Source organism: Asparagus officinalis, chromosome 7 (assembly GCF_001876935.1).
Source record: "Asparagus officinalis chromosome 7, Aspof.V1, whole genome shotgun sequence".
Classification (NCBI taxonomy): Eukaryota; Viridiplantae; Streptophyta; class Magnoliopsida; order Asparagales; family Asparagaceae; genus Asparagus; species Asparagus officinalis.
In genome coordinates, this window is record NC_033800.1 from 51336365 (window position 1) to 51363134 (window position 26770).

Below are 26770 nucleotides of genomic sequence, written 5' to 3' on the forward strand. Positions count from 1 at the left end.
ATTTACAAAAATAGTTAATATGTATATCAACATATTGTGAAGATGTTTTCACGTGTACAAAGTTTGTCCAAGTCCAATAAGTGTTTGACACTTCTTGGAGGAGCTGTCCCAGACTCCAGTGGCATCTAAAACTTAAAGAAGCCAATGTCAGTGTGTCTAGTTACTGTTACAGTAATCGAGAAAGATACTTTTGACGTTCTATATTTAATTACTTTCTTTAACTGAAATAGTTTTGAAGTTGTGAAAAAGCTCCTTTAGGAACAGAAAGTTGAAAATGGTCTGCTATTCCCCCAGAAATATATTCCAAATAACCTAGGATGTAAGAAGAATCTAGCAGAAATGTTCTAGTTTCAGTATCTGACATGAGTACAATTTCATGATGGAAGTGCCCTTGCTTTGTATTCAAGTAGTGTGTTTGCCAACACACTACTGTGATGTACCCAGTTTCATTTATAAAACTGTCATGGTGAATTGGTTTGAACTTTGCTTTATGAAGCTGGTTTTGCATTATCAACCACTAGCAGGCTTTATTTTGACAATAAAAAAACCATGTACTTGTCTTCCCCGAGAGAATCAAACATATTGACATTTGACTGTTTCACTTTCTTCATTAAAAGATAGAAGAGAAAATCATTATACCTAGACATTACAAATATAATATTCAGTTTGCCAATTTGTTAACCAAAGCGTCTAGGAAGATTTCAGGTTAATGCATCTATGTCAAGCTGGGCTGCTATGATCTACATTCTATAGCTTGAGGGAGGAAGGTATCAAATAGAGATATTGATGTGTGTACATACGTATGCGTGTGTATTAATTAGCATGGGCATGGACACAAGAAACCGGGATGATATGCACTGGACAAAAGAAACTGGGATGATATGCACTGGACACAAGACACATAAGAAACGGGGATGATATGTACTGGACACAAGAAACCAGGATGATATGCACTGGACACAAGAAACCAGGATGATAATGCACTAGACACATATACATGTCGTAGCTTAAGGCAGTAGAATATTGTGCCCGTGCACGTGTATGTGTGTGTGCATGTGTCACTGCATCCTTGCGCGCATGCGTGCGCGCGCGTGTTGAGCAGTGGACACATACTCGTGATAGGAGAACAATACAGACATGGGACACAGGACATGGAAATTGCTCTAAAGTACCACATTACTAATCATGAGAGAGTTATACATCTATATATATATTATATACACGTGTTCATGCATATAAAAAATTAAAAAGAATAATAATGACATTAGAATATTAATACTTTTAATAATATGAAGATACATACATACATGCTAACGTTTGCATCTAATATTGTTTTTTATGACATTATTATATGTTACGTTAATAATCATGAGAGAGTTATACATCTATATATACACATGTTCATGCATATAAAAAATTAAAAACAATAATAATGACATTAGAATATTAATACTTTTAATAATATGAAGATACATACATACATGCTAATGTTTTCATCTAATATTAATTTTTATGACTTTAAAAAATGAGGAGGACTCGACTCTTCAACTTTATATGAAATCTGTGGCCATATCTAAACTTTGTCATAGTCCTTACAAGTTACAAGTGAATATTTTGATGACATTTTTCCTCTAGAAATTTTATTTTTGGTGTATGAAAGAAATTAGATATCTCAAAACATCTAATTTGAAGAAATGTGTGGATGAGAAGTGTGGTATATGTGTTCAAGAAGTGTACAGCAAGTTTCAAATTAATCATGAATTATATAAGTGAATACAAATTTCAGTACATGACACATACTGAAGGAGGGCCCAAGCGTCTGTCCGGTACTGGCACTTCATTACTTCTTCGTAATTGAATTCCCTAATGTGATAAAAAATGGTAATGGACTGGATAGGCCCTGGCCCTAAAAGTTAGCCTTGATCTGGACATGATCAACTCTGGGCTTTATCACGCTAAACCCCAAGCCACTAAACCCCAAGCTGATTCGGACACATTTACCTGTGCATATATAATGTACGACATACTCGTGATTCATGTGGCACAAGCCACATGGATATGCATATAACAATATGTATTATGTATGTATGTATACAATGTACGACATAGTACATGCATGCATACATGTTGCACGTGCGGTCACTCACATGGGTGTTTGTGGCAAAGATATGTGTGCGCACACACACATTTACCTGCACACATGTTTATACACAAACATGCATATATTAGTGTATACATGTACTTCCGCTTGGAAGCTTACCCTTGGCTTTGTTCCAGGGTCAAGCACTTCAGTTTATGCATTAACTTTTTAAATATTGTAAGTAGGGGTGTTATCGGAGCGGATACGGCTCGGATATCGCACTTACCATATCCATATCCTCTTTTTATAAACGGATACGGATCATTCTCGGTAAGAAAAAACCATAACCATATACGCACTTATCGAAAACGGATACGGATCGGATATTTGAGAATTGGATCGGATATGATCACGGATATAAACGGATATTCACATATAATTAGAATTACCACCAAATAGGTAAATGTATGTGGTTGTAGGCTTCTCCTTAATTCACATATAATTAGAATTACTGAAATTGAGCACAAATCTATTACTATTAGACATATAGTGTTCATCCAAAACGTACAACAGAACCAACAACGATTCCTTGCAGGTAGCACAACTAACATACTTGAGTTTGAAAAAAACAATTTTTCCACATGCTACAATTAACCAACTTGCTTATATCTCAATAAATATCATACTGGAAATGAAGAACATTAGTTACACAATAAAAACTACATCAACATTTGAAGCAAGTAGTAGCTAAGCTAACAAAGGAAAAACTAAACAAACAAAATCCTAAACCTTGTATGTCAATCCTACACGTCCAATTTTTTCCCACCATATAAAGATTCTGTTACTAAGAATAAATTGTGAGGCTTTTCAACCCAAAAAAAAACTCCGATCAGAACCTAATAATCCCAAGACAAATTACCAGGAGCTAAGCCCCAAGCTCTCGTCTTTCAACAGATTTCAATCACTAAAATCTAAAGAAATCAACAAAATCTCAAATTTATTCTCAAAAATCACAAAACAACCCAATCAAAGAGACAAACTCACCTTGCCTTCGCCGTCATCTGGAGACCAATCGGAGAGTGGAAGGAGACGAAACCCTAGAAACACGAAGCCTGCAGAATCCCGAACCCTGAGAAATCATCGAAGTAAGCTAAAGAAACAAAGAAATTAATCGAATTCTACAGAAAACCAATCAAATAGAGAGAAAAGAGAGAACCTTGAAAGATAGAGAAGATGACGACTCAGGAGCTTGATGATTAGGGCAACAAGAACAGTAGCAAGTATTCAACACCATAGACTTCTTAGTTCTTAGAGGTTTGGGTTAGCGGTTACGGGTTTATAATTGTAATTTTGAGACCCGACACCCGAATCGGTATTATATTGCGGATATCCGTATCCGCAACCCTCATATCCGTTACCGAATCCGTATCCGAAAAAAATCCGAAACCAGATCCGTATCCGTTACCGTATCCGCCCGGTTTCAAAATTAGTCTACCATATCCGCATCCGTTCGGATACGGATGCGGATCGGTTCGGATATATCCGAACCGTTTGGCACCCTTAATTGCAAGTGCTAACTTCAGTTCTTTAGGCTTCATTCCTTCATCAGCACATGCACTAGCTTATTTTGATTGTGTAGCTCACTTAAGGTCTTACTGTTAACTATAGTATGCGTCTTCTTTGCAGGTAGCTGCTCAACCTGCAATGGAGTGTTTACCACTTGTGATGGAACCAGAATCTGGCTTCTATGCTGACCCGGTTGTAGTATTAGATTTCCAATCCCTTTACCCGTCAATGATAATAGCATACAACCTTTGTTACAGTACATGCTTGGGAACAGTTGCTTCTTTCAAAGCAAATATACTTGGCGTCACCTCTTATTTGGCAGATCCACTGCTTTTGAAGGATTTAAAACAACAACTGCAGCTGACTCCAAACGGCATCATGTATGTCTCGTCGAAGGTATGAAGATTTCTGGTGATATTATTCTGGTGGCTTCCATGTCCAATATATGGGATCATGTATATACCGAATGATGTCATGAATATCCCCATCATATGGATAAAGGATGAAATTTCTGGTAACATGCAACTAATTAGCTCCCATATGTTCCTTATGTCATAATGTATCAGTTAGCTTCCTGGTATTTAACAAGTTTTCTGGTGGTGATAAAAAGTTTTTTATTTGTGGATAACATTGAAGGGTAGAAACATGCGATAATACAAATTTGACTATATGGATGTCATTACATGGACAGACTGTAGAAAAAGACGAAATAGACGGTTATGAAGATGATAACAAGTGCTGCACTAACTCAACTTGGAATGAAATACAGGAGTACCATCTGCCTATCCCAGTGCCAAAAAATCAGCTAAGTGAGAATGTAGCTTGAAGAAAAAACATCCATACATACAAGTAAAAGGAGATTGGATCGCATATCGGGTTTGCCTAACGAACCAAGAGGGATTAATCTTGGGTTTTTCTTGAATGCGCTTGTGGATTTAAGTTTTAGGACTGTAAGTTAACCTATGATGGTCCAAATGAAACCCATTAATTCGAGAAAATAATACTGTCCCAAGAAAAATAAAATAAAATAAAATAAAATAAAATAAAAAGAACAAAGGTGTAAGAAACTGCCATACTGGGTGGTTGATCAAAGGAAAAGGATCTGGTGGACTCACCATGATACTCGAGAGGTAGAGACAGAGCTAGACTACTGCAGCTCTGCCAATTTTCATCTTTGCAGGAAGTAGGTTCCATTAATGAAAAAGTCTTGGTTTGCCTTGAAATGAGCAAGCCAGACATAGCATTGCACTGTGCAATCAAGTGGCAGTTCACATAGATCAGTTAAAGGTTGGAAATAAGAAAAACCCATACTGTCTTTGGAGTAAGGTGTTACTGGGGAAACAAAAAGATTCCATTTGAAAGCAAAACGGCCCTGTTTCATCACTTCAACAACCAGCCTGGAGACACAATCAACGAGGCCATAGTGGGATGTTTTTATGGTGTCTGCCTATGAACGGGTTTCTGAGCTGCTTGTATGATATATATTATTGCTCTCAAACTTTCAGGAAGCTAGATGGTGCTGGCAATTCAGGTGACTGATGAGAATTCTTTTACAACATTGATAGTTCGAGGTTGATACCTTAAAAAACTTCTTATGCAAATTAAAGGATTGAGATAGCCTTTTCATGTGTATCTACTCTTTGCCTTATATAGATAGTCACCAAAGCACATACCAGCGAAGTTTAACTTCTCTCATCATCATTGAGCTTCCCACTTCTGAAGCATTAAACCAAGCATATAGAAAGCGGACATGTTATATCTGTACCAGTGTACCTTCACTATCATCCAGATATCCTTTAGATGCGTTTATTGATCTCTTCTGATTTGTGTGATGCATTTTTTTGCATTTTGATCTTCTCCAAATTTGTTTCACACTTTTAGGAATCCAGTTGTCAAGCATCAATAATTCTTTACTTTTCAATGCCTTAGCTAATTGAAGATTTTCCTCGAGTGCTGCAGGTACGTAGAGGTGTACTACCCCGTCTCTTAGAAGAAATATTATCAACTAGGATAATGGTAAAGAAGGCAATGAAGAAACTAGAGCCTTCACAAAAAGTTTTACAAAGGGTATATTATTGTTTTCCTTTAAACTAAATGCATTATGTTGTTTCTGTATTTTTTAAAGAATTTGCACTTCCACAGTACGTAGAAGTTCACAATGAAAGTCTTCACAAATCAGCATTGAACTTGCGGGCTCTTGAAGTTGAAACAAATACAATCGTTGCCATTTTTTCATGTCACTGTTTCGAAGGGGATACAAGTTCCCCTTTATTGGCTGATTTAATGGAAAGTTTTATTTATTTATTTATTTTTTTTTGATCACCCTTTGCATGATTCTCTCATGAAAGCCTTTCCCTTACAATGTTTATGTATCTGGTGTCCTCCATCTTTCCTATTCTGAATTAGTTGCCCTAGATTCATATTAACTTGATTTATTGACCCAAAATGATGACAAGGTGAATGATATTTTGGCTTCAAGTATGTTAGTACATAACAACATAGTGGATCAGCATTTCCATTAACCAGTCTGGAGTTCTTTTTCTTTCTTGATATCAGTTTTTGTTCAAAGAGATTGTAGGACGTGTCGCTTTTAATGACATATCAGATAAATTGGGACTCTAGTCCCAACCTAGCTGGCACTTCAATTGGACTTTCAAATTGCTTTTAGGGTATTAGCATCATACCTACAATATAGTAATGTTGGTGTAGCTCATTTGCTTAGCAGGGATTTCAAGTAAGGTGAGCGCTTTCAGCGGCATGACATTGAATTCTGATCCCAGAACAGCTTGCACATGAGTAATGGTGCATCTCCGATGGCAAAATTTGACTTATTCATGAAAAGTCACGCCACTAGTAGGGAGGACTAGAATATGACTTGAGCCCTATTCAGATTGTCAAGTTGATTTAGTAATTTACACTTATGCTCATTCCCCAGTTGGGTGTTTACATACCTCACATGCTGTATAAGGGTATGGTTGACTTCACACTTTATGTAGACAATTGTTCCCAAGATGAGGCAGGTTAATTATTTTGAATCAAGGAAAAATTTTGAAAACCATCTGATTTACAAAAAAATCGCAAAAAACGACCTCTTCTAAAAATAATTGTCAAAACCGACCTAGTTTCAGCCTTCGGGCTGAAACTGGGTCGGTTTTGACGAAAAAAACTATGAAACTTCACAGTCTTCACAGTACTTGAAGTCCCGTGAAGTTTAGCAGCCTATAATGACGTTAATCTATTAACATTAGGCGGTGCTAAACTTGACTTCAAGTCCCGTGAAGTTTCATAGTTTTTTTCGTCAAAACCGACCCAGTTTCAGCCCGACGGCTGAAACTAGGTCGGTTTTGACAATTATTTTTAGAAGAGGTCGTATTTTGCGATTTTTTTTGTAAATCAGATGGTTTTCAAAATTTCTCCTTGAATCAATAAGTGAATTTTACAAAGCCATTTATCTATATACATTTTGGTTACAATGTAGTGGACCGACATTCTTCACTTGTTTACATGTCAGTGCATATAGATACACATGTCGAAAAAAGTAGCCTTCTAGTATATTTACCATTAATATTTAATCAATTGTATTAGGCATTCAATTACTATGTAAGAAATTCTATTACTCGATATTGGTAGCAATATAAATTATGAGTTTTTGTTGACAACACTCCTGTATGATAAATCTATTATTGGTGTATCATTTTGCTTTGTCTTGTTAAGATAATTCTTTTTTCCTTACAGATATTTAATGCACGTCAACTTGCTCTGAAACTGATAGCAAATGTGACTTATGGCTATACTGCTGCTGGCTTTAGTGGCCGCATGCCTTGTGCAGAACTTGCAGATAGTATTGTCCAATGTGGTAGAAGAACATTGGAAAGAGCAATCTCATTTGTGAATCAACATGATAAATGGAAAGCTAGGGTTGTCTATGGTGATACTGATAGGTATCTCTTCAGATATCTCAGTTCTTTTGTCCTCTTGTTGGCTGAAACTGACAAATCTTGTTCAAATGTTTATTTCTTGGTATAGCATGTTCGTGCTTCTTAAAGGCCGGTCAAGGGAAGAGGCATTCAGAATAGGAAATGAGATTGCCTCTGCAATAACTTCAATGAATCCAGACCCAGTCACTCTAAAAATGGAAAAAGTTTATCACCCATGCTTTCTTCTTACCAAGAAACGTTATGTTGGTTACAGCTATGAGACTCCTGATCAAGAGAAGCCCATTTTTGATGCAAAAGGTACCGAAACAGTACGCAGAGACACGTGTCCAGCTGTTGCAAAGACTTTGGAGCGGTCTATAAGATTGTTTTTCGAGCATCAAGATATATCAGCAGTAAGAACTGTGATTGCTGCATTTCAGTATGTTTGGCATTTACAGTTTTCACCCGATTTTATGTCATGGTTTTAAATTATGCATTACCCTGATAAAGATAGAACATTTCTGCACAAAATTTTAACTATAATTATCTAAGGAAAGGTGAAATATGAAATTGATCTTCAAAATGAAGACACAAGACGTTTAGCTATGATGATGTATAAGCAAGGAAACCATATTTGCGGCAAGTATGGTATGATATTTGTTCAAGTAGATGCTCATTAAGTTGTAAAATGGACACTGGAGTTTGAAACTCGTAACTAGTATGACAAAGCAACACCATTTCATAACAGTTGACCTATGTAAATTTTGCAAAAATTCTGCCGTGTGCATTATGGCAAGCATACAAGTTTATTTTTCTTTTGATCTTACTTATAGACACTGAATCCAGTTTTCAATCCAGATTAAAACTTATTTGCAACGTCAATGGAGAAGAATTTTATCCGGAAAAGTTTCACTTCAGGATTTTGTGTTTTCGAAGGAGGTTAGGTTGGGTACATACAGTTCCAGAGCTTCTACTCTCCCTCCTGCAGCAATAGTTGCAACCAAAGCTATGCAAAATGATCCCAGAGCGGAGCCTCGGTATGGAGAGCGAATACCTTATGTTGTTATACATGGGGAACCCGGTGCTAGGCTTGTAGACATGGTCGTCAGTCCATATGTACTTTTAGATATCAATTCTGCATATAGATTGAATGAATTATATTATATCAAGAAACAGATAATTCCAGCATTGCAGCGGGTCTTTGGTCTTGTTGGTGCTGACCTTAACCAATGGTTTTCAGATCTTCCTCGCCTGGTTAGACCAACCTTGGCTAAACGCCATAATATTGTCCCTCGTTCAGAGTCTTTGAATGAAATTGATAGTGACATCAGATCCGAAAGTTCTAAGATGTTACCATCCAAAAGAAGAAGGATAGATGCCTATTATATCTCAAAGCATTGCACTTTGTGCGGTAAGCTGGCTCAGGCATCAGCCTATTTATGCGATCAGTGCTCAATGAAAGAATCTCTTGTTGCAGCAGCTGTGATTGGGAACACATCTAAATTGGAGAGGGAGATCCAACATTTGGTTTCTGTAAGTCCTTTTTACCCCCTTACTAGTATCATTATATTTCTGAGGTAATTAATAGTTATCACCTCTATATTTATTTACTGGTCGTATACCATCATATACCATCACATTGTGTATAACCTTTAAATTTTCACTTGTCCTGTATAAAAGACTCACTATCTTCTATTCCCCGAAAACTTCTTATAAGATTTGCTTAACATCTTAGACATTTTTGCATAAGAAAATCTTATTTTTCATCTTAGACATGTTGTGCATAATGCAAGAGCAAGAAACCTGGTCAGTTAAATAAAAGGTTAGACTTGTTCTATCTCCTGATTTTGTCTCCAAATCCCAGAAGACCCTTCTAACTTTTATTTTCGTTAAGCCCTTTGCAGAGAGGCTAAACGAGGATTGGCAGAGGGCTATACTGGCGGTCTGGGGATGATAAAGGATAATGGAGTGACTGCTGTTGTCATTTCCTGTCCCTAAGAGAGCCAGCCCGACCCTGAATTTCTCATGATTATGGAAGTTTCCAGGAGAATTTTAGGGCCCAACATTGGGGAAATGCCACGTCTACCTTTAGACCCCCTGGATTAATTTTTTCCACTCTTTTGGATAAAGTCATAACACAGTGGTTGAGAATGTGTAATAACAACCACCAGTTGCAAGGATTAGATCATAGTCTTAGAAGAGAATGACTCAGCATAAACATGAATGAATGACCGCCATTGGAATTATAAAAAGCCATGATACCAATATTAGATGGTCTTGAAGAGAATAAAATGGAGAAAAATATTCATGTGTTGTATGTGGCAAAAAATTGTATGGTGTATGGTAAAAGTTGTGCAGTGCTAGCAACACTATGCATTGGAATCCATGCTTCCCTTGGAGTGAAATTGGTATCAACTCATTGGTGTTTACATTTGGCTACTGCTAAGACCAATTTGCTATTACTATTTTGCTTACCTTCATGGAAAGTGATGAAGGAAATGCTCAACTCTTGGCCTCTGGGCGTTCTTATATGCTTGATCGCTATTTCCTGTTACTAATTAAGATTTTGAAGTTTAGCTGAAACTTTTTAAGTGATAAACCAGCTGCAATTCTGTGGATAACTAATTTTTTCCCCCTTGCAATGCGTCAGATATGTAGGCACTGTGGTGGTGGTGATTGGATAATAGAAGGCGGAGTAAAGTGCACCTCACTTGCATGTTCAGTTTTTTATGAGAGGCGAAAAATCCAGAAAGAATTACAAGCCACTTCCTCTTTGGCAGCAGCAGCAGAATTCTATCCAAGGTGCATGGTGGAGTGGTTTTAACTTGTAAATACTCATGTGTACTATGATGTATTCTTCTTGTAGATTAGCTCTGTACATATGTTGATTGTTGTATTTTACATGTACAATACATTAGAAATGTACCATATGTTCCAATTAATAATTATATTCTAATAAATCCTTCACTTGCCTAAACAATTACTCGACAAAGACACTTCAGAAACAGCAGCGTGCTTCCCATTACTCAAAAGCCAAATAGTTGGAGAAATTGCAACTCTAGCACTCTGTCAGATCTAAATATCTTTTGTAATTTTACTTATTTATTTATTTATGGTTCATGGTGCCCTTGTTTTCTTGTTAGATCTGATAAGTGTGCTTAATTCTGTTTCCAGCTGCATTTGATCTACTTCAATGATCATCTCCGTTCTATATAGGTTGTTGATAGTTGTTTGTTGATTCTATGAGACTTTGCATATCCATTGTTCGGCTGTTTACTGTGGATATCTTGTAGCCTGTGGAGTATTTGGTTCATAAATTTTTTGGCCTCTGAGATGCTTTGTAGTCAGAAAATTGCAAATTAACTATTTGTTAGCTGTACTTTGATTGTACGGAGTGCTTGTTTGCTAAAATAAGGAGTTGCTGACAGAAAATTTATATCATTGCCTACAGCTGACAGATTATGAATTTAGGCATGACGTCTTTTTTTAAAATTGTTTTATTTGCATATTTTTTTCAGAACAAGGTGGGGTACATAACTTGAGTGCCTAGTTGTGTGCATTTAGATGTTGGATCTGGTTGGCATGAAATTAGTTGGGTTTTTAGTATTGAGCTAGTTCCTTGCTGGACTGCAGTATTCTATAGGTCAACTTGTTTAATCATCTTATTTCTTTTTTCCCCCCAGCATTTTGTTGCAATCACTAGGCAAGCATCCGGTAACCTCATTTTAGTGAGATTCATATGCCTATTTTTTTTTTCTCATTTTCCCCCCTTAGTCTGGCACTGCACTGGTCTTCTTCTGTCCTTATTATATTTTATAAGTGCAATTTGTGTGCTTTCACTCTTCAGAGACATCCAACCTGCTTCATTTCTTTAATTCCAGGCAAGTCAAAATGAAGTTCAGGATCCTATGTGCTTATTAGAATGTTGACAAACTGACTATTGTAGGGTTTTTTAATCTCTATATCCCCAAAATCTATCTTTTTTGCAGATTTACATCCAAATGTGAATATTTTTAATTTATCCCTATCTTGTTTGATATGGAGTTACAATACGTCTCATTTAATACTGTTTAATTCTGAAGCGAAAAGGAGGTAAAATGGAAAACAAATACGCTCCCCCCCCCCCTCCCACCCCCCCCCCCCCCCAACCCCGCCGCTGGAAAAAACACCACACCCGCCAAAACCACCCGCCATCCCGCATCCACACAACAATTTTACTGTTGAGTTTTCTGGACCCAGGCAAGAAGACAGCAAGACAATGGCAGGACACAGCAAAAGACATTCCAGCCTTTTGATCTCCAAACTACATGCATAATATCCAAGTCCTTTTGAGCCCCCACCCATCCATTTCTTCCCAAATTCTGTACGGTTTGAAAATGCAAGTTGGTGGGGGCTTGGAGATCTTAAGAGATTGAGATGGTGGACAACTCCTTTCCTTGTCCGTGTCCTCCTTTTTACTTAGCAAAAACCTGTGAATTTTACTCTTGTTTATTATTATCATTATTATTATTTTCTGTACTTATACTGACGCCTTAGAGAGATTCTACAGGCTGGGNATCTGCTTTATTTTATACACTGCCACCCTGTGATCGGATTCTTTTTAATTTTGCAGCTTTTTGATCCGTTGTTCTTTCTGCATTTAGAGCCTTAAAATCCCTCCAGCGTTCCTCTGATGACGTTCATTTTTTCTGTCTGAGTGCTTTTGAGCTACTGCAATTATTTTTCAAACAGTGTACATATGATCTCTAGTATTGATCAATGAGTATACCATTGGACAATGCCAGTTGTTCTCTGAACTCTGTTGGCATTGCCAACGATTAGTCTCGCGCAAGTTGACAGTACTCTCAATTGGCATTCAACAAAGAAGACGCAGCATCATTTTGTGTCGGTCAGAAGAGGTAGGAGAAGAATCTGACCTTTTCACCTTTCATTTATATCTTAATTTACAGTCTATGCATTACATAATTGTGTGTCTTATTATGGAAGTCATAGTGCATAATTTGTTTACATATGGGTACCTCGTTTGTTGCGTTTTAATTATCGGGGTTTGGTCCAGCTTCAATGCATATAGTTCTTCATTGCCCAACTGAAGCCTTAAAGAAATGTGGTCTGTCGCGACAATTATTGGAGGAGTTATAGGTTTTCTTGTACTCTTGGGGATTCTTATTGTGCTTCTATGGCGTCGATTCTTAGAGTGGAAATCTTTGAAGAACAAGAATTCAGATTCGGGCTCTTCAAATCCTTCTACATTCGGTAAAAACATTTTCAATGCCTTTTACTACATATATTCTTCATCTTTTTACACATTTTAGCATTTTGAATGAAGCATTTGGAAGTAACGGGGGAGCTCCCAGTGGACAGAAGGGTGCGAGGCAGTTTACAATCGAAGAATTAGAACAGGCAACAAAAAATTTTAATGAAAGTAATCTTGTGGGAATTGGTAGTTTTGGCTCAGTCTATAAAGGATTGCTTCATGATGGGACAGTAGTCGCAATTAAAAGGCGACAAGGAGCTCCAAGACATGAGTTTGTTGATGAGGTAAAAATTGTTTCCTTTTCGGTTGATCTACTTGCATGAATTTATAATTGACAGGTTTGAATTTTTGAGATAAAATGAGGAAAAATGGTTTGGTTTGGTTTTTAAATGTTGGATTAATTTGCAGGTAGACCCCCTGCATTATTGCCAAGGTGAAGCTCTGTTGTTGCAGATAGTAACCCTGAGTGAACTTTTTTACCCTTTTCTATTGGTCTATCTACAACAACAGATTTTCACTCAGGGGGTGTATCAGCAATAATAGAACTCTTTCATATGGTCTAATGTAATAATACAACTACATGGCTAATAAGTTCAATTTGGCAAGAGTACGGGGGGTCTATCCACATTTAGCCCTTGAATGTACTGTTCTCAGTTTTACACACTGACAGTGAATAATTATCGGACAGGTTAAACGTTTATCAGCAATTTGTCATCGCAATATCGTTACTCTTATTGGTTATTGCCAGGAAAATGGTCTACAAATTTTAGTGTATGAATATTTGCCTAATGGAAGCATATCAAGCCATCTATATGGTAAGCTTTTTATCTGTATTAAGTGAAGCAAGGTAGTTTTACACAAGCCAATTGACGCAGTTCATTTTTAACAAATAAATTGACAGACAGTGGGCAGAGTTCAAATACCAAACTAGAGTTTAAACAGAGGCTTTCTGTGGCTATAGGAGCAGCTAAAGGTAATTATTTCCTTTTTGTGCTTCTTTTAGGTTAATTTTCACAAATTTTTTCTAAATTTATGTATTAGCAAAAATCTATCACAGCTTGTTTTACTAAAATATCATGACTGATAGAAGTAGATTATATTGTCACTTGCTTCACAGATGACATATTTTGGACAATTTCTCCACAATGCACTTAATATATTTGCTATAGTACCCTATTCTCTCGCCTACTTTAAGGATAGTTTAGACCTTCTGTTAACACTTTTTAATGGTTTTTAATGATAGTTTTGTATAATTTGAAATTTCAAAAAGATTTTCTCTATTTTATAAAGTTTGTGGAGCTTTTCTGCAAAACATCCTAAAGTTCAGCGGTGTTTTGTGAAACTTACCCCTATTTTCCAAACTTATTTGTGATGCACATAGCTAAGGCTTGTGTTGTTCTCGGCATTTTGCAGGGTTATCCTGTTTGCACGGTCTCACACCTCCAATCGTGCACAATGGCTTCAAAACAAGTAATGTGTTGGTTGATGAAAACTTCATTGCTAAAGTTGCAGATGCAGGCATTATGAATTTACTTCAGAGAATGGAAGGATGTAGTCTATCTCAAGCTCTTACAGTCAGCCCATTCCAGGACCCAGAGTATGCTCCTTCTCTGCATTTTTATGAAATATTTAGTATGGTTAATTTAAACAACCCCTTTACTATCACCCAATTGCGGATAGACCCTTTATAGTTCTGTTATCATGGATAGACCCCTTGTACTATCGCCTAGTTGCGGATAGACCCCCTGAGCGAAACTTTTTGAACTCTTTTACCCTGAGGAGGTTTGTTTGTCGAAAAAGAATTCTTTCTCTGAGGGTAAAGAACCAAAAAATTTTTACCCCGAGGGTCTATCTAGAGTTGTACTGTAATTTGGTGATAGCATAGGGGGTTTATCCGCAATTAACCCTATATAGTATATTTGCAATATTTCTGAAGTATTGTATTTTGTTTAGGGTAGGCGAACTGAGGATAGTATCAGCGACCAGTGATATATACAGTTTTGGTGTGTTTCTTCTGGAGCTAATATCTGGTAAGGAAACTGCACGACAGATCTTCACAGGATCAAATGGAAGCCTCGCCCAGTGGGTAATGTAGCAAACATATTCAATTCAATGACAACTTTATGTGCTTTATTTTTGGGTCCCTCTTGAAGTTCAATTTACGAACTACAAACAAGTTTTGATAGTATCCTACTGCATTTCATTATTGAAACTACATTAGAAGGCATTTAGAAGGATGTGCGTGTGTGGTTGGGTTTTTTCCCCTTTCTTTTTGTTTGGTTGGGGCGGGGGGTTAACATGCAGATATATGCAAGAATGAGGATGCCTCGTTAATTGAGTGTCCAAGTAAATGTTGTTACATGTAGTACATAGTAATATCTCATTCAATTTACATACGTTTGTTTCGAAATAAAATTTTAGGTCAGTTGCAGGTAGACCCCATGTAGCTCTATTGATGCAGATGGATCCCTAAGTGTAACTTTTTGACTCTTACCCCAACAGAAAGAGCAAATTGTTCTTTTACAAGTAGACCTTCATAGGGTATAAGAGCCCAAAAATCATTTAGGGATCTATATGCAATTGAGCAATAACACATTGGGTCTATCTGCAACAATAGAACTACATAGAGTCTATGCGCAATTGGGCGATAGTAAGTGCGGTCTATCCTCAGTTAACCCTTGAACTTTTTGTTGATTATATTGCAAGATTTGAGTCCATCTACTTCGATGCCAGTAGATAATGCTTTGTCACGGTGATAAATCATTGCAGCATCTGAAAGCCAGGAACCTCCTTTTGTTCCCCGATCACATACTTAATGAGCTTCAGTTTAATATCCACATTAACAGTCATTGGAACCTTAGTTTTTGACTCTTGTCCTTGTAATCTATTGAATTTATATATACATAAGAAAATCTTACTATTGAATCTGATGTTCATTTGCACATATGAAGGTGGAGTCCCATCTAGACTCAAATGAACTCATTGATCAACGACTCGGCACCAATTTTACTTCAGAAGGAATGAAAGAACTTGTCGCTCTGACCCTTCGATGTCTAACTTCTTCCGCTGGAGGACGACCAGAGATGGCGACAGTTGCAAGGGAGCTTGATCGAGTTCTCGAGACAGAAATGTCGCTCACAACAGTGATGGGTGATGGCACAACCTTGGTTACTCTTGGAAGTCAGTTGTTTTCTTCATGAAGAAGGAAAAACATGATCCAGAGTGATTATTATGAGCCTTCAGCTTGTATGTTTCATGGTTTGTGTAAAGTTTTTGGCTCTCCTGCGAAGCAATAAGAGAGGCCATCTTAATTAATCTCCTAGTTTTCTTGATGTGCTGAAGACGTACAATTTCGTCATTGATTGTAACCGCATTTGCATGCAACTGGAACATTGGGAATCAGTCGCAGTCGTTTGTATAAATGCAGTTAATGATAACTGCAGTTGGAAAAAGGACATTTTACCTATGATATAACTATAAATTCCAAGACAAAACATAGAATCATATCGTAGTACAGAAGAGAGAAGGCTTCTCATTTACTTCCAATGGGGCTCATTGATATTGGAGATCCAATGAAATTGTTTTCAACAAGATGTACATTTATTGGTCAAACGTGACACGTTAATTTAGCTGAAGCCCCTCTACTTATGTCCCACTCCTCTAAAACTGAAAGTACACTGCTTCCAGCTTCGTTCAATCTTTACAAAGCAGACTGGAATATCATCTCAGCAAGTTCCTGCATCAAAAAAGAAAAGATTTCCATTTCATTTAACACCCATTTGAATGTACTTTAACAAATTAATGAAAATGATAACGACTCTTTTCATACCTGCTTCCCAGAGGCAACGGATGGTTCTCCCCATTCCATGGCCTTCTTCTCAAGTGTAGCAAAATCAGCTTTCCCAGCCTATATACATGAACATACCCCTTAAGAATTTCATTGAATTTATTTGCATATAAACAGAGAAAGAGATGTAAACAACAGGAATTACCTCGATCAAAGCTCCGATCTCGGAGTCAAAGCTCTGATAGCGTTTTCGAAGAAGCTCTTCAAGAGAACCAGCCTAGAATCAAGAAAGGGGAAAAAGAAACATGTCAACAACCAAAGAGAGTTAAAATGTATATTTCGCTTAATTTCTAATCTATTACTTCAATCAGCTTGGCAGCATTTCTGAGCCCACGAGCCAAGGTGTCCATCCCAGAGATGTGAGCAAGGAAGATATCCTCAACGTCGGTACTCTCTCTCCTCCTGTTCGATCAAAAGGATAAAACAGCAATTGCTTAGATTTCAGTAATATGGCACATAGGGGGAAAAAAGAAACTCCAGTAGCCCTAAAACTTTTGTTAACAAGTTGGGTTTCAGAATTTATAATTGATTTGAAATAAGATTTCGGTAGAGAGCTCTTACAATTTTGCGTCGAAGTTGAATCCACCAGGCGCAAGTCCATCCTGCGAACGAAGAAATTAAATAAAGGGTCAACCAGTTAAATCAATTATGTTAATGAGTTCAGATTTGGTTATTTTATGGAATTATTCTTATATCAAAAAACTTTGGTGAAAGTTGAGAGAAATATACATTCTTAATCACGCTTAACATGACTAAAGTGGCCTCTCCTACGTCTGTAAGGAATTGATCTGTATCCCAACCTGTGCAAAGTCAAATTATAACACAAAACCACAGTTATTCTGTATGACAACATGGACATCAGAGTACACGAATGATTAATAGCTTTGTGTTGAAAACAATACCAATCTGAGGGTCCCCAGTGTTCGCATCAATGTTTCCAAGTAATCCATTTATTCTAGCAGTTTCAAGCTCATGATAGCAACTGTAATAATCATATAGGTATATTGTAAACAACTAGGCAAAAACCTTGGAGAAACATTATAATAGATACTCCATATTAAAACCTTTATACCATATGACAACTTAAAGAAAAAAATTTAATGCAACTAAGGGCATACCTGTGACCGGATAGAGTAGCATGGTTACACTCAATATTCAGTTTGAATTCTCCTGCAACAAGAAAAAATACATTGATTTGCTGGGACAGATATCAACAAAAGCAATCAGGACTACACACTAAAGGCTGCAAGACAGACGATAACATAAGCAGTGTAAATAATTCAGCTGTCCTTTCATGATTTGAAACTGGCTACCCACATTATAGTACTTAGAAGGTACCTCTCCACATAATGGATCACAATCCAATTACAAGCAATGCAATGCCAAGAGCATGTGTGACACACATCATAATATCAATTAGTGAAACCCCAAACCTCTTGCAGAATAGCAGAAAACTTTACCATTAGGCTTTAGTGACTTTACGGGAACATAATCACTCTTGACACAGACAAACTATCCCAATGATTATTAGGATAAATGAATTTGAAGTTCCCATCTATTACATGAAAAAGTACATGAAGTTCGCATTAAAAGAATGTGGAGTTTCATCTAATGCATTCTGAATAAGATTACTTACAAAAGAAACAAGTATATTTAAAATGTAATGTGTTTTAAGAAACAGAACATAACAAGCTGAACAGAGAAAGGAAGGCTGATTCATCTATAGCCGATTTGGATTGAAGGATTTTCATTACATAGAAAGAAATAAACAATGATATTTGGGCTAATCATATGTTAAGAAAGATAGAAACAATAGAATATACTCGGATGATAGACAGGTGCTAGAAATCTTTGAGAGCTATTATGGTTTTTTTGGGAGGGAAGATTGTCTTTGTGCCCTTCTCCTTTATTTTTGCACCCTTTAGGCCTTCAAAGTTCAACCATCTCCTAAATAGAGATAAATGTTCCTCTCTATATTGACATGCCTTTAAGTATGCTTGTCACAAGTCACGAGTCCTAACAAATTATACTTTTTCATGACACTTGAATTCATGGGTACAAATACGACTGACGACTAAAATAAATGACTCTGTGCTTGTGTAAATTTGTAGAGTCTAGGCATGCATAAAATGTAGAAGAAAAAGAGTAAAAGCAAATGCTCTGAGACTTACCTACAAGGTCATACTTTTGCAAGAAAGCGAATGATGTCGCAGCATCCCAGTCATATCTGTTAAAAAGGAGTTAATAAAAATAACAGAACTAGCAAGAATAATTATTAGAAGATTTTACTTCCTGCGATACATACTGGTGCTTTGTAGGTTCTTGTGGTTTGGGTTCAATCAGTAAAGTACCTGAAGAACAAGCAAACAGTAACATGATTAAAGTTAAACCAGTTGAAATTCCAAGAAAAATAACAAAGGGCATAGTGACTTATGCTGCATGACAAAACACAAGGAGAAATTAAAGTAAGCCATCAAAATTTCCTCAGGAGATGATGCAACAACAACACATCAAAGCCTTTATCCCAAATGTTCAGGGTTGGCTATATGAAAAGTATTCTGGCTATATGAAAAGTATTCTTCCATTCCATTTAATTACAAGACATCTCCTCCGTTAAGTTAAACAATATCATATCCTTCTTAAATGCTTCCAACCAAGTTCTTTTATATATACCTCTAGATCTCCTAGCCCCATTAACTACAATACTATCACTTTTCCTAACCAGTGCACAAAGAGGTCTCCGTTGTACACGACCAAACTATTTCAGTCGATTCTCTCTCATTTGATCTCTTATTTTATCCTCAATAGGAGCAACCTCTAATTTATTACGGATGTACTCATTGATTATCCCATCTTTTAGTGTATACCTACAAGATCATCGCAACATTCTCATTTCTACTACACTCATCTTTTACACATGTTTTTTAATTGTCCAGCACTCTAATCCGTAAAGCATTGTTAGTCTTGTAACCGTCCTATAGAATTTTTCCTTTAGTTTTCATTGATATCCTATGATCACATAACTCCTAAAACACTCCTCCATTTCAACCATCCCGATTTGATTTGATGAACATCATCATCCTCAATCTCACCATCACGTCGAATGATTGATCCTAAATAGCGAAAATGATTACTTTTAGATTTTATTGTCCATTAATATGTACTAAGGCTCTTTTCTTTTCTTTTCTTAGTATTACTAAAAGTACACTCAATATATTCTATTTTTGTTCTACTAATTCTAAAACTTTTAGATTCAAGAGCTTATCTCCACCTTTCTACTTTAGAAATTATAACTCTTCTAGTTTTATCAACTAGCACTATATTATCTGCAAATAACATACACTATGAGATTTCATCCTGAATGTGCCTAGTAAGTTTGTCAATAGCTAATGCAAAAAGATAAGGACTTAAAATTGACCCTTTGTGTAAACCTATGACAACAGAAAATGGTTCAGGCTCTCATTCATTAATTCTTATTCTAATTGTTACTCTTGTCATACATATATTTAATCATATCAATATATATACCACATACATGTTTTTTTCTAAAACCCCTCACATTACCTCTCTAGGCACTCTATCATAACTTTTTTCTGGATTTATGAAAATCATATGTAGATCCTTTCCCTTCTCTCTATATCTCTCCATCAACCATCTCAAAATATGTATAGGTTTCATAGATAACCACTCGAGTATGAAACCAAATTGATTTTCACATACAGTTGTCTTCTTTCTTAGTCTTTCCTCGGGAGATGATGCTCTTGCTTAATTACCTCCATATGTGAGAAAATAATAATGTCTTAAACATGGAATTTGTGTCCATTGATGTCTGATACTTAAAAAATTGCAAATATATATTCAAAAAAAAGTTTAAAATCTGTATATTATGCCCCTTCCAGAAAACACTAACTTCATACATTATTTACTAAAATTAAGTCCTTTCATATAGTAATTAGATCCTCAACACCACCAAAAAGAAGTGGAGAGTCTACAAATCCTTAATCACTCAGATTTTTTGCACATGCATGTCAGGTAACAAGGAACATGAAATGTGTACCATTGAATCCAATCTTCTTTTTATGCTCAACCGCTGCTTGAAGAAATCTAGCCTGTTAGGGAACCAATTGCATATTAGTAGACAATATTCAGATGTGCTATCCATGAACTATATATATCCATATACTCAAATGACTAAAAGAAGCAAAATACTTCATGCACATAACACCAGAAGGCAATATTATGTTCATACCAAGTGATCAAGTTCTCTTTGCATATCCGTGTTCAACAGAGTTTGGTACCCTTCTCGACCACCCCAGAAAACAAAGTTCTCTCCTCCAAGATAGTGTGTAACCTATTGGAAAGAGAAATTACAGCATAAGCACGACTGAAATTAAAATCACATTTACAAAGAGACTGGTGACCAACCTCCATGGCTTTTTTGACCTGGGCTGCAGCATAAGCATATACTCCTACTTCAGAGCTGCAATAGCAAGTGACACATTCATTAGCAAAGAATATAGGTGTAAGAATGTCCAATATTTTCTAACATGAGATTAAGAATAGGAAAGACCTAGTAGCAGCACCATGCATGTAGCGAGGATGCATGAACAACTGGGCTGTCCCCCAAAGTGGTTTGATCCTAGTCCCCTGATAATTATTAAAAAGTATATAACATGGATAAGATAAACAAACTCCACAACAATTCAGTAAATACAATAGAGTTACAACATGATATTCAGAGCAAAATCACTACCTGAAGTTCCTTTGCAAGTTCAACTACTTCGTCCAAATTTGCATTTGACTCCTGAAATATAAACAAAACATGTACTTATGTGATAATAGACAAATATGAATCATGTCAATGAAATTATTTTGGGAAAATCATTTAAAACAAATGGAGGAAATTGAAAAGATCATAACAAGATTGCTAATTGGAGAGTTTTCACAAATAAACTTCAAGTCTCTTAGGCTAGACCCCTAAGTTGTACATCTATTACATATTGCTAGTTTATAAAACAAGTTCAGGCATTAACAATCAGCATAAGGAACATATTAGTAAATATCTTTACACATCAAAGGAAAAGAATGAAGTGACGACTTACAGCAATTGTTTTACCATCAGGGGCAATATCTCTATCATGAAAACACCACGTATCAACTCCCAACTTGTCAATGAACTCAAAGTTTGCTCTCACTACATAGATAATACGGTTAACACAATTAGTAAACCAGCAAAGCCAAAAATAATAAAATAATTATTTCTCTAATTAAGTTCAATCTTACTTCTTCTTTTGGCCATTGCCACTGAATTTGTACCATCCTCCCATGGCCATTGCTTTGTGGGAGCACCGAATGGGTCAGCTCCAGTGCCGCGGAATGTATGCCAAAAGGCAACACTGAACCTCAGCCAATCCTAAAACCATAATAATTACCATTTTATAATCATTCTAGATAAGTATAAGTCATTCATCACTATCAATTAAAGAAACAAACCTTCATTTTCTTTCCAAGGATCTCTAGATAAGTATAAGTCATTCATCACTATCAATTAAAGAAACAAACCTTCATTTTCTTTCCAAGGATCTCCTCATCTGCATTATACCACTTATATGAAAGTGGGTTCGTGCTTTTCAGACCCTAATACATAAACACGCAAATATAACTAGTGATCTCAAAATATAATCTTATTTGAGCTCCAAACTAATATGGGAAAATACCTTAAAATTCTCACCTCATACTTGATTTTCGGAATTTCAGGAAAGAATTCACCTTCCCAAGAATCGCCATCACACTTGGCCTCAAGGTTAGCTGGACATGATTGTGCGTCCGATGCAATCTGAAAACAGATTATAAAGGATAAACCTAACCTGTTCATATAAAAAATGGAAATTTTGATAGAGTTATAAAACACAGAATAGCTTACAGAAAACCCTAAATTTAGGAACAGTAGAAAGAGGAAACCGCCCCAAGACCTCATGCTAGAGCTTATGTATATAAACAAACACTGCACAGAAGAATAAAAACAGAAGAAAAGTTAGTTATAATTAAAAAAACACCGCACAGAATCCATAAGAATCAAGAAAAGGGCAAAAGGTGAAGGCTTCTTCAACTTTTTTCTATTACTTCTAAGAAAGGGAAAAAAAAAACCTTTTCTTCCACGGAGCGTGAAAGATCAACTTTCTTCTTTTCTTACTTCACTTAATAAATTAATCGAAATGAAATGGGAACAGTAACAAAACCATGAGAGCCCTAACAATGATGAACAAAGGAAAAAACTGGGTTAATAATAGAGAGATCATGGAGTTTATTAAATTAAAAATAACACTGCAAATAATAAAAAATCAGTTAATCATATCAGCAATCCAAATAATACAGCTAAAGGTTAACAGATGAAGGCTTTCTTCGCTTTCATCCAATTATTTTAAGGGGGAAAAAGTCATTTTTCAAAACACTCGAAATCAATTTTCTTATTTTGTCAGTTCATTACACAAATCAAATGAAATGAATCAGAATACAATAATAAAAGAACTAGATAAAACCTAAAAAGTAAGAAAGATTAAAAAAAAAATTAACACAACTACAGAGCTTACTATTCTCTCAAAACCAAAATCATGGAGATCAAGTCGCCTAAAAAACAACAAACAATTCACCATAAAATAAGAAAAATTGAAGGATCACTGATAAATTACCAGGAGAGCTCGATGAGAACTCGAAATGAATAAAAAAAAATTAAAAACTTCCAAAACGAAGCGAAAGAAATCTTTTTAAAGGAGGGAGTGAAGAAGCTGTACTTATATCGCAAGTGAAATCCACCGCCCAATATTTAGACGGTGGATATTGGAGAAGTACGGGGGATTTCGGATTTTCTGTTGAGATTTTAATATTACCCCTATCCATTCACCCTCAAGATCAGAACGATGAGTCAGTGCTCCGTGTGAGAATCGGGTAAAAGTAGCGTGTAAAATTGATGCACCCTCTTGAGTCTACACCCATTAGAGTGTACAAAGTGTGGGGCCCATGTTGTAATGTGTATGCTGTTTTCATTTATTTGCATTCACATCCTAACGCAAACAATCCTAATCCCTCCAAAATAAAAATAATCGCACGTAAAAATCCTAGCGCAAACAATCACAGAAGTTACTCGAGACCCTAGAGCGCGAATACAAACGAAACAGGAAATTAGCAAAATCATTAAATTGACATCAAAGTCATGGAGATTTCAATTTCTAGAGAGAGAGAGATTGTAGCGGCAGCTGCACTGCCCCTTGGCGGCACTTCTCCATTCGCAGCCATTTCTTTTTACAAAGTAGTCTCTAAAAGATCAATAGAAAACAAAGAAACTGGTCATGTTATTGGAAACAAAAATGCTGTTTGGCTCGCGCTTTAACGCGCGAGCCAACTCGCACAGAGTCCTTTCTGTGCGAGTTGGCTCGCGCGTTAAAGCACGAGCCAAACAGTACGGTCCTATTGGAAACATTATAAACAAACAGTAAGTGGAGAAATTTAAGGAAGGACAGTGTGTTGTACTATTCCCATGTTACAAGTGTAGAAAACAAGGGATTCTTTGCAATTAAATACCCCCAAGTTCACCTCATTTTAACTTTGATCTCCCAAATGTTTACACCTTTCTTAACTTTGTAACCCAAACTTCTTTTTAACGTTTTGACACCCCAAAGTACACACTATTTTTAACTTTCATACCATAAAGATTCCACATTTCTTAACTTTGATACCAGAAACTTTGTTGTCAAAGTACCGAAAACAAACCTTTGGGATATCAAAGTTAAAGAAGCATAAACTTTGTCGTAACAGAAGTGTCAGAAAAAAAACTTCAAGGCATCAAAGTCAAAAAATATGTAAACTTATCTTTAGGGTATCAAAGTGTCAAAAAATTAAGGTATTAAATTTGAAAAGGGGTAAATTTTAGAGTACCGAAGTGCAAATAACCCTTTGCGAATAAGATGTGTTTTAAGAGACAAATCATAACGAAGGGGTATTTTAGTCATTGAGGAACCAAATTGCAAGACCCCTAGGGTTTGAGGAACTAATGAGCAAGTTCATAGGTTTGAGGGACTAATATGGAATTATAGAAGTTGAGGGACTAATATCTTTATAACCCTTTTAACTTTGATACCCAAAGCTTTTTTCCCCACTAGAAAATACCCCAAAGTTCAACAAATTTAACCGTGCCCAAAGCTTTTTCCCCCACTAGAAAATACCCCAAAGTTCAACAAATTTAACCATGATACGACAAACTTTTCATTTGCCTGTAAAATATGATAAATATCTCAAACTTCAACAAAATTTAACTTTGATATATTTCACAAGCTTTAAATTTTTGTTAAATTTTCATTAAAGTTTAAATTTTGTTGAACTTGGTATTTTTTGGGCAAAAGGAAACTTTGTGGCATCATAAGTTAAACATGAGGGAGAATTTAGGGTATATTTTGCGCAAACGAACTTTGGGGTATCAAAGTTAAAAATGAAGTGCATTGTGAGGTAGTCAAGTGCAAATAACCCAAAGGAGAAAAGAAAGATATGTTGTAGTTGGAAAAGTTTTATGAACTATCATAAAAAAAATTACTGCATTATGGCTATGTCTAGGGGTGTTAAACCGTATCTGTATCCGAGAAAATATCCGTAACCGTATTCGTTAGGATACGAATATGGTTACTCAAATCTATAACTGATAGGATATGGTTACAGATATAGTTTTGTAGTGTAATATCCGTATCCGTATCCGAAATATCCGAATACATATTAGTCATACTCTTACGATAGTTTCGATTCTTAAATTATGGATTTGTGGTTAATTTTGATGATCAAGATGTCTAATCTTAACTTTTCAATTATAATGGACATATTAACAAACTCTTTTGTATCACATGAACTATGTTTTTCTCAATACTATCCAGTTTCTCATATTTGTTTTGTATCTGCATGCATATCCGCTTATATATCCGCATGTATATCCGTAACCGTACCCGATTTTAGCGGATATGGTTATAATTTTTTTTACCGATGCATATCTGTATCTGTATCCGTATCTGAGATGAGTAAACGGATATGAATATGATAAGCATTATATCCGAGCCGTATCCGGACTGAATGCACCCCTAGCTATGTCACATACAATAGCACACATAGGCGCACAAGTAAAATGGCTACATAAATTGAAGTTTGGGAAATGGGTAAGTCAAAACTTGGTACGAGAAATAAAATGGCTACTTACAATAGCGCACATATGTATCATGAACATTCTCGTCTCAGGAGAGGCAAATCTATCAGATAAAATAAAATGAAATACACAATTAATATCATGAAAATGCTACAGATCAATCAGAAACTTGGGTTTTTTAGGCAGACAAATGATTTGTTTTAAAGATGACTTTACAAAAAGGATGAAAAGTACTGCAGAGCCTTGTGGAGAATGACTTGATCGAAAAGTTTTCAGACAAAGAAAAATTAATGTCACTTGAAAGTCCAATTCTTAAAATCACTGTTTTCTGACCATCTAACTAGCGCTGCGGAAGCCAAACAACCAAACCAACGTGATACGAGAAATCAAATCAAACGAACGTCGAGAGAAGGCCAAACGAATCAAATCAATGCCACAAACACAAACTACGAGAAATCAAATCAAACGAACGTCGAGAGAAGGCCAAACGAATCAAATCAATGCCACAAACACAAACAACCAATTTTAACGTGGTTCGGCAAGTTCAAACGAATCAAATCAATGCCACAAACACAAACAACCAATTTTAACGTGGTTCGGCAAGTTGCCTACGTTCACAGGACAAGAAGGGGATAGGGTTTTCCACTAATAGAGAAGACGAGTACAAACTGAGATTACAAATCACTCAAACTCATTAATTAATCTCACCAACAAATTTCTAATTCTCTCCAAACAAAACCTAACCAATAGGTCAGAAAATACTTTTTTCCTATGCTTCAAATATCCTCAATTTTCTTCTCAATTCTTTCTTCCAATTATTCTATATATATAGAAATCCTAAAATCATAAACATACTAGGAATTCTAAAACAAAAAACAAAACAAAGTAGGAATCCTAATAACCTGTTACCAAAACAGATTTGAAATCA

General features: G+C 36.1%; 3 protein-coding genes across 8 annotated transcripts in view; 2 read left to right on the forward strand and 1 right to left on the reverse strand.

The window, feature by feature from the left end:
* LOC109847133 (DNA polymerase zeta catalytic subunit) overlaps nt 1-10608 on the forward strand; it is a 43118-nt gene extending 32510 nt beyond the window's left edge. The window contains 6 exon segments of the mRNA XM_020416378.1: nt 3767-4042; nt 5606-5713; nt 7382-7587; nt 7673-7976; nt 8422-9096; nt 10214-10608. Of these exon segments, the coding sequence (XP_020271967.1) occupies nt 3767-4042; nt 5606-5713; nt 7382-7587; nt 7673-7976; nt 8422-9096; nt 10214-10387 (1743 nt within the window). The 3' untranslated portion in view covers nt 10388-10608.
* On the forward strand, nt 11887-16283 carry LOC109848130 (probable receptor-like protein kinase At1g30570). 4 transcript variants are annotated; one of them, XM_020417482.1, is made up of 9 exons: nt 11887-12001; nt 12176-12461; nt 12620-12816; nt 12890-13101; nt 13566-13632; nt 13719-13790; nt 14231-14414; nt 14771-14903; nt 15769-16283. In XM_020417482.1, exons 3-9 carry the CDS (start codon nt 12666-12668, stop codon nt 16015-16017), a joined length of 1068 nt encoding a protein of 355 aa, XP_020273071.1. In that variant the 5' UTR covers nt 11887-12001; nt 12176-12461; nt 12620-12665; the 3' UTR covers nt 16018-16283. The 4 variants fall into 4 exon arrangements, with proteins under 4 accessions (XP_020273071.1, XP_020273069.1, XP_020273067.1 ...); XM_020417480.1 differs by having other exon boundaries at nt 11889-12034; nt 13506-13632; XM_020417478.1 differs by having other exon boundaries at nt 11889-12001; nt 13506-13632.
* LOC109848129 (xylose isomerase-like) lies at nt 16327-23521 on the reverse strand. Of its 3 annotated transcripts, none has more exons than XM_020417477.1 (21): nt 23456-23521; nt 22588-22668; nt 22396-22500; nt 22227-22301; nt 21948-22077; nt 21767-21858; nt 21418-21468; nt 21235-21311; nt 21090-21144; nt 20914-21015; nt 20722-20773; nt 18970-19015; nt 18836-18891; nt 17783-17834; nt 17567-17646; nt 17394-17464; nt 17226-17266; nt 16967-17066; nt 16810-16881; nt 16647-16724; nt 16327-16553 (listed from the first exon to the last, which is right to left on the reverse strand). In XM_020417477.1, exons 2-21 carry the CDS (start codon nt 22639-22641, stop codon nt 16518-16520), a joined length of 1425 nt encoding a protein of 474 aa, XP_020273066.1. In that variant the 5' UTR covers nt 22642-22668; nt 23456-23521; the 3' UTR covers nt 16327-16517. The 3 variants fall into 3 exon arrangements, with proteins under 3 accessions (XP_020273066.1, XP_020273064.1, XP_020273065.1); XM_020417475.1 differs by having other exon boundaries at nt 23354-23508; XM_020417476.1 differs by lacking the exon at nt 23456-23521 and adding an exon at nt 22812-22919.

Coding starts and splice junctions, on each gene's coding strand:
- LOC109848130 (XM_020417480.1), top strand. CDS start 12,666: ATGTGGTCTGTCGCGACAATTATTGGAGGAGTTATAGGTTTTCTTGTA. Junction 12,817..12,889: donor TTCAAATCCTTCTACATTCG/GTAAAAACATTT, acceptor TTTTGAATGAAG/CATTTGGAAGTAACGGGGGA. Junction 14,904..15,768: donor ATGGAAGCCTCGCCCAGTGG/GTAATGTAGCAA, acceptor GCACATATGAAG/GTGGAGTCCCATCTAGACTC.
- LOC109848129 (XM_020417477.1), bottom strand. CDS start 22,641: ATGAGGTCTTGGGGCGGTTTCCTCTTTCTACTGTTCCTAAATTTAGGG. Junction 22,078..22,226: donor TCCTTGGAAAGAAAATGAAG/GTTTGTTTCTTT, acceptor TTATGGTTTTAG/GATTGGCTGAGGTTCAGTGT. Junction 16,882..16,966: donor ATGCTGCCAAGCTGATTGAA/GTAATAGATTAG, acceptor TCTTGATTCTAG/GCTGGTTCTCTTGAAGAGCT.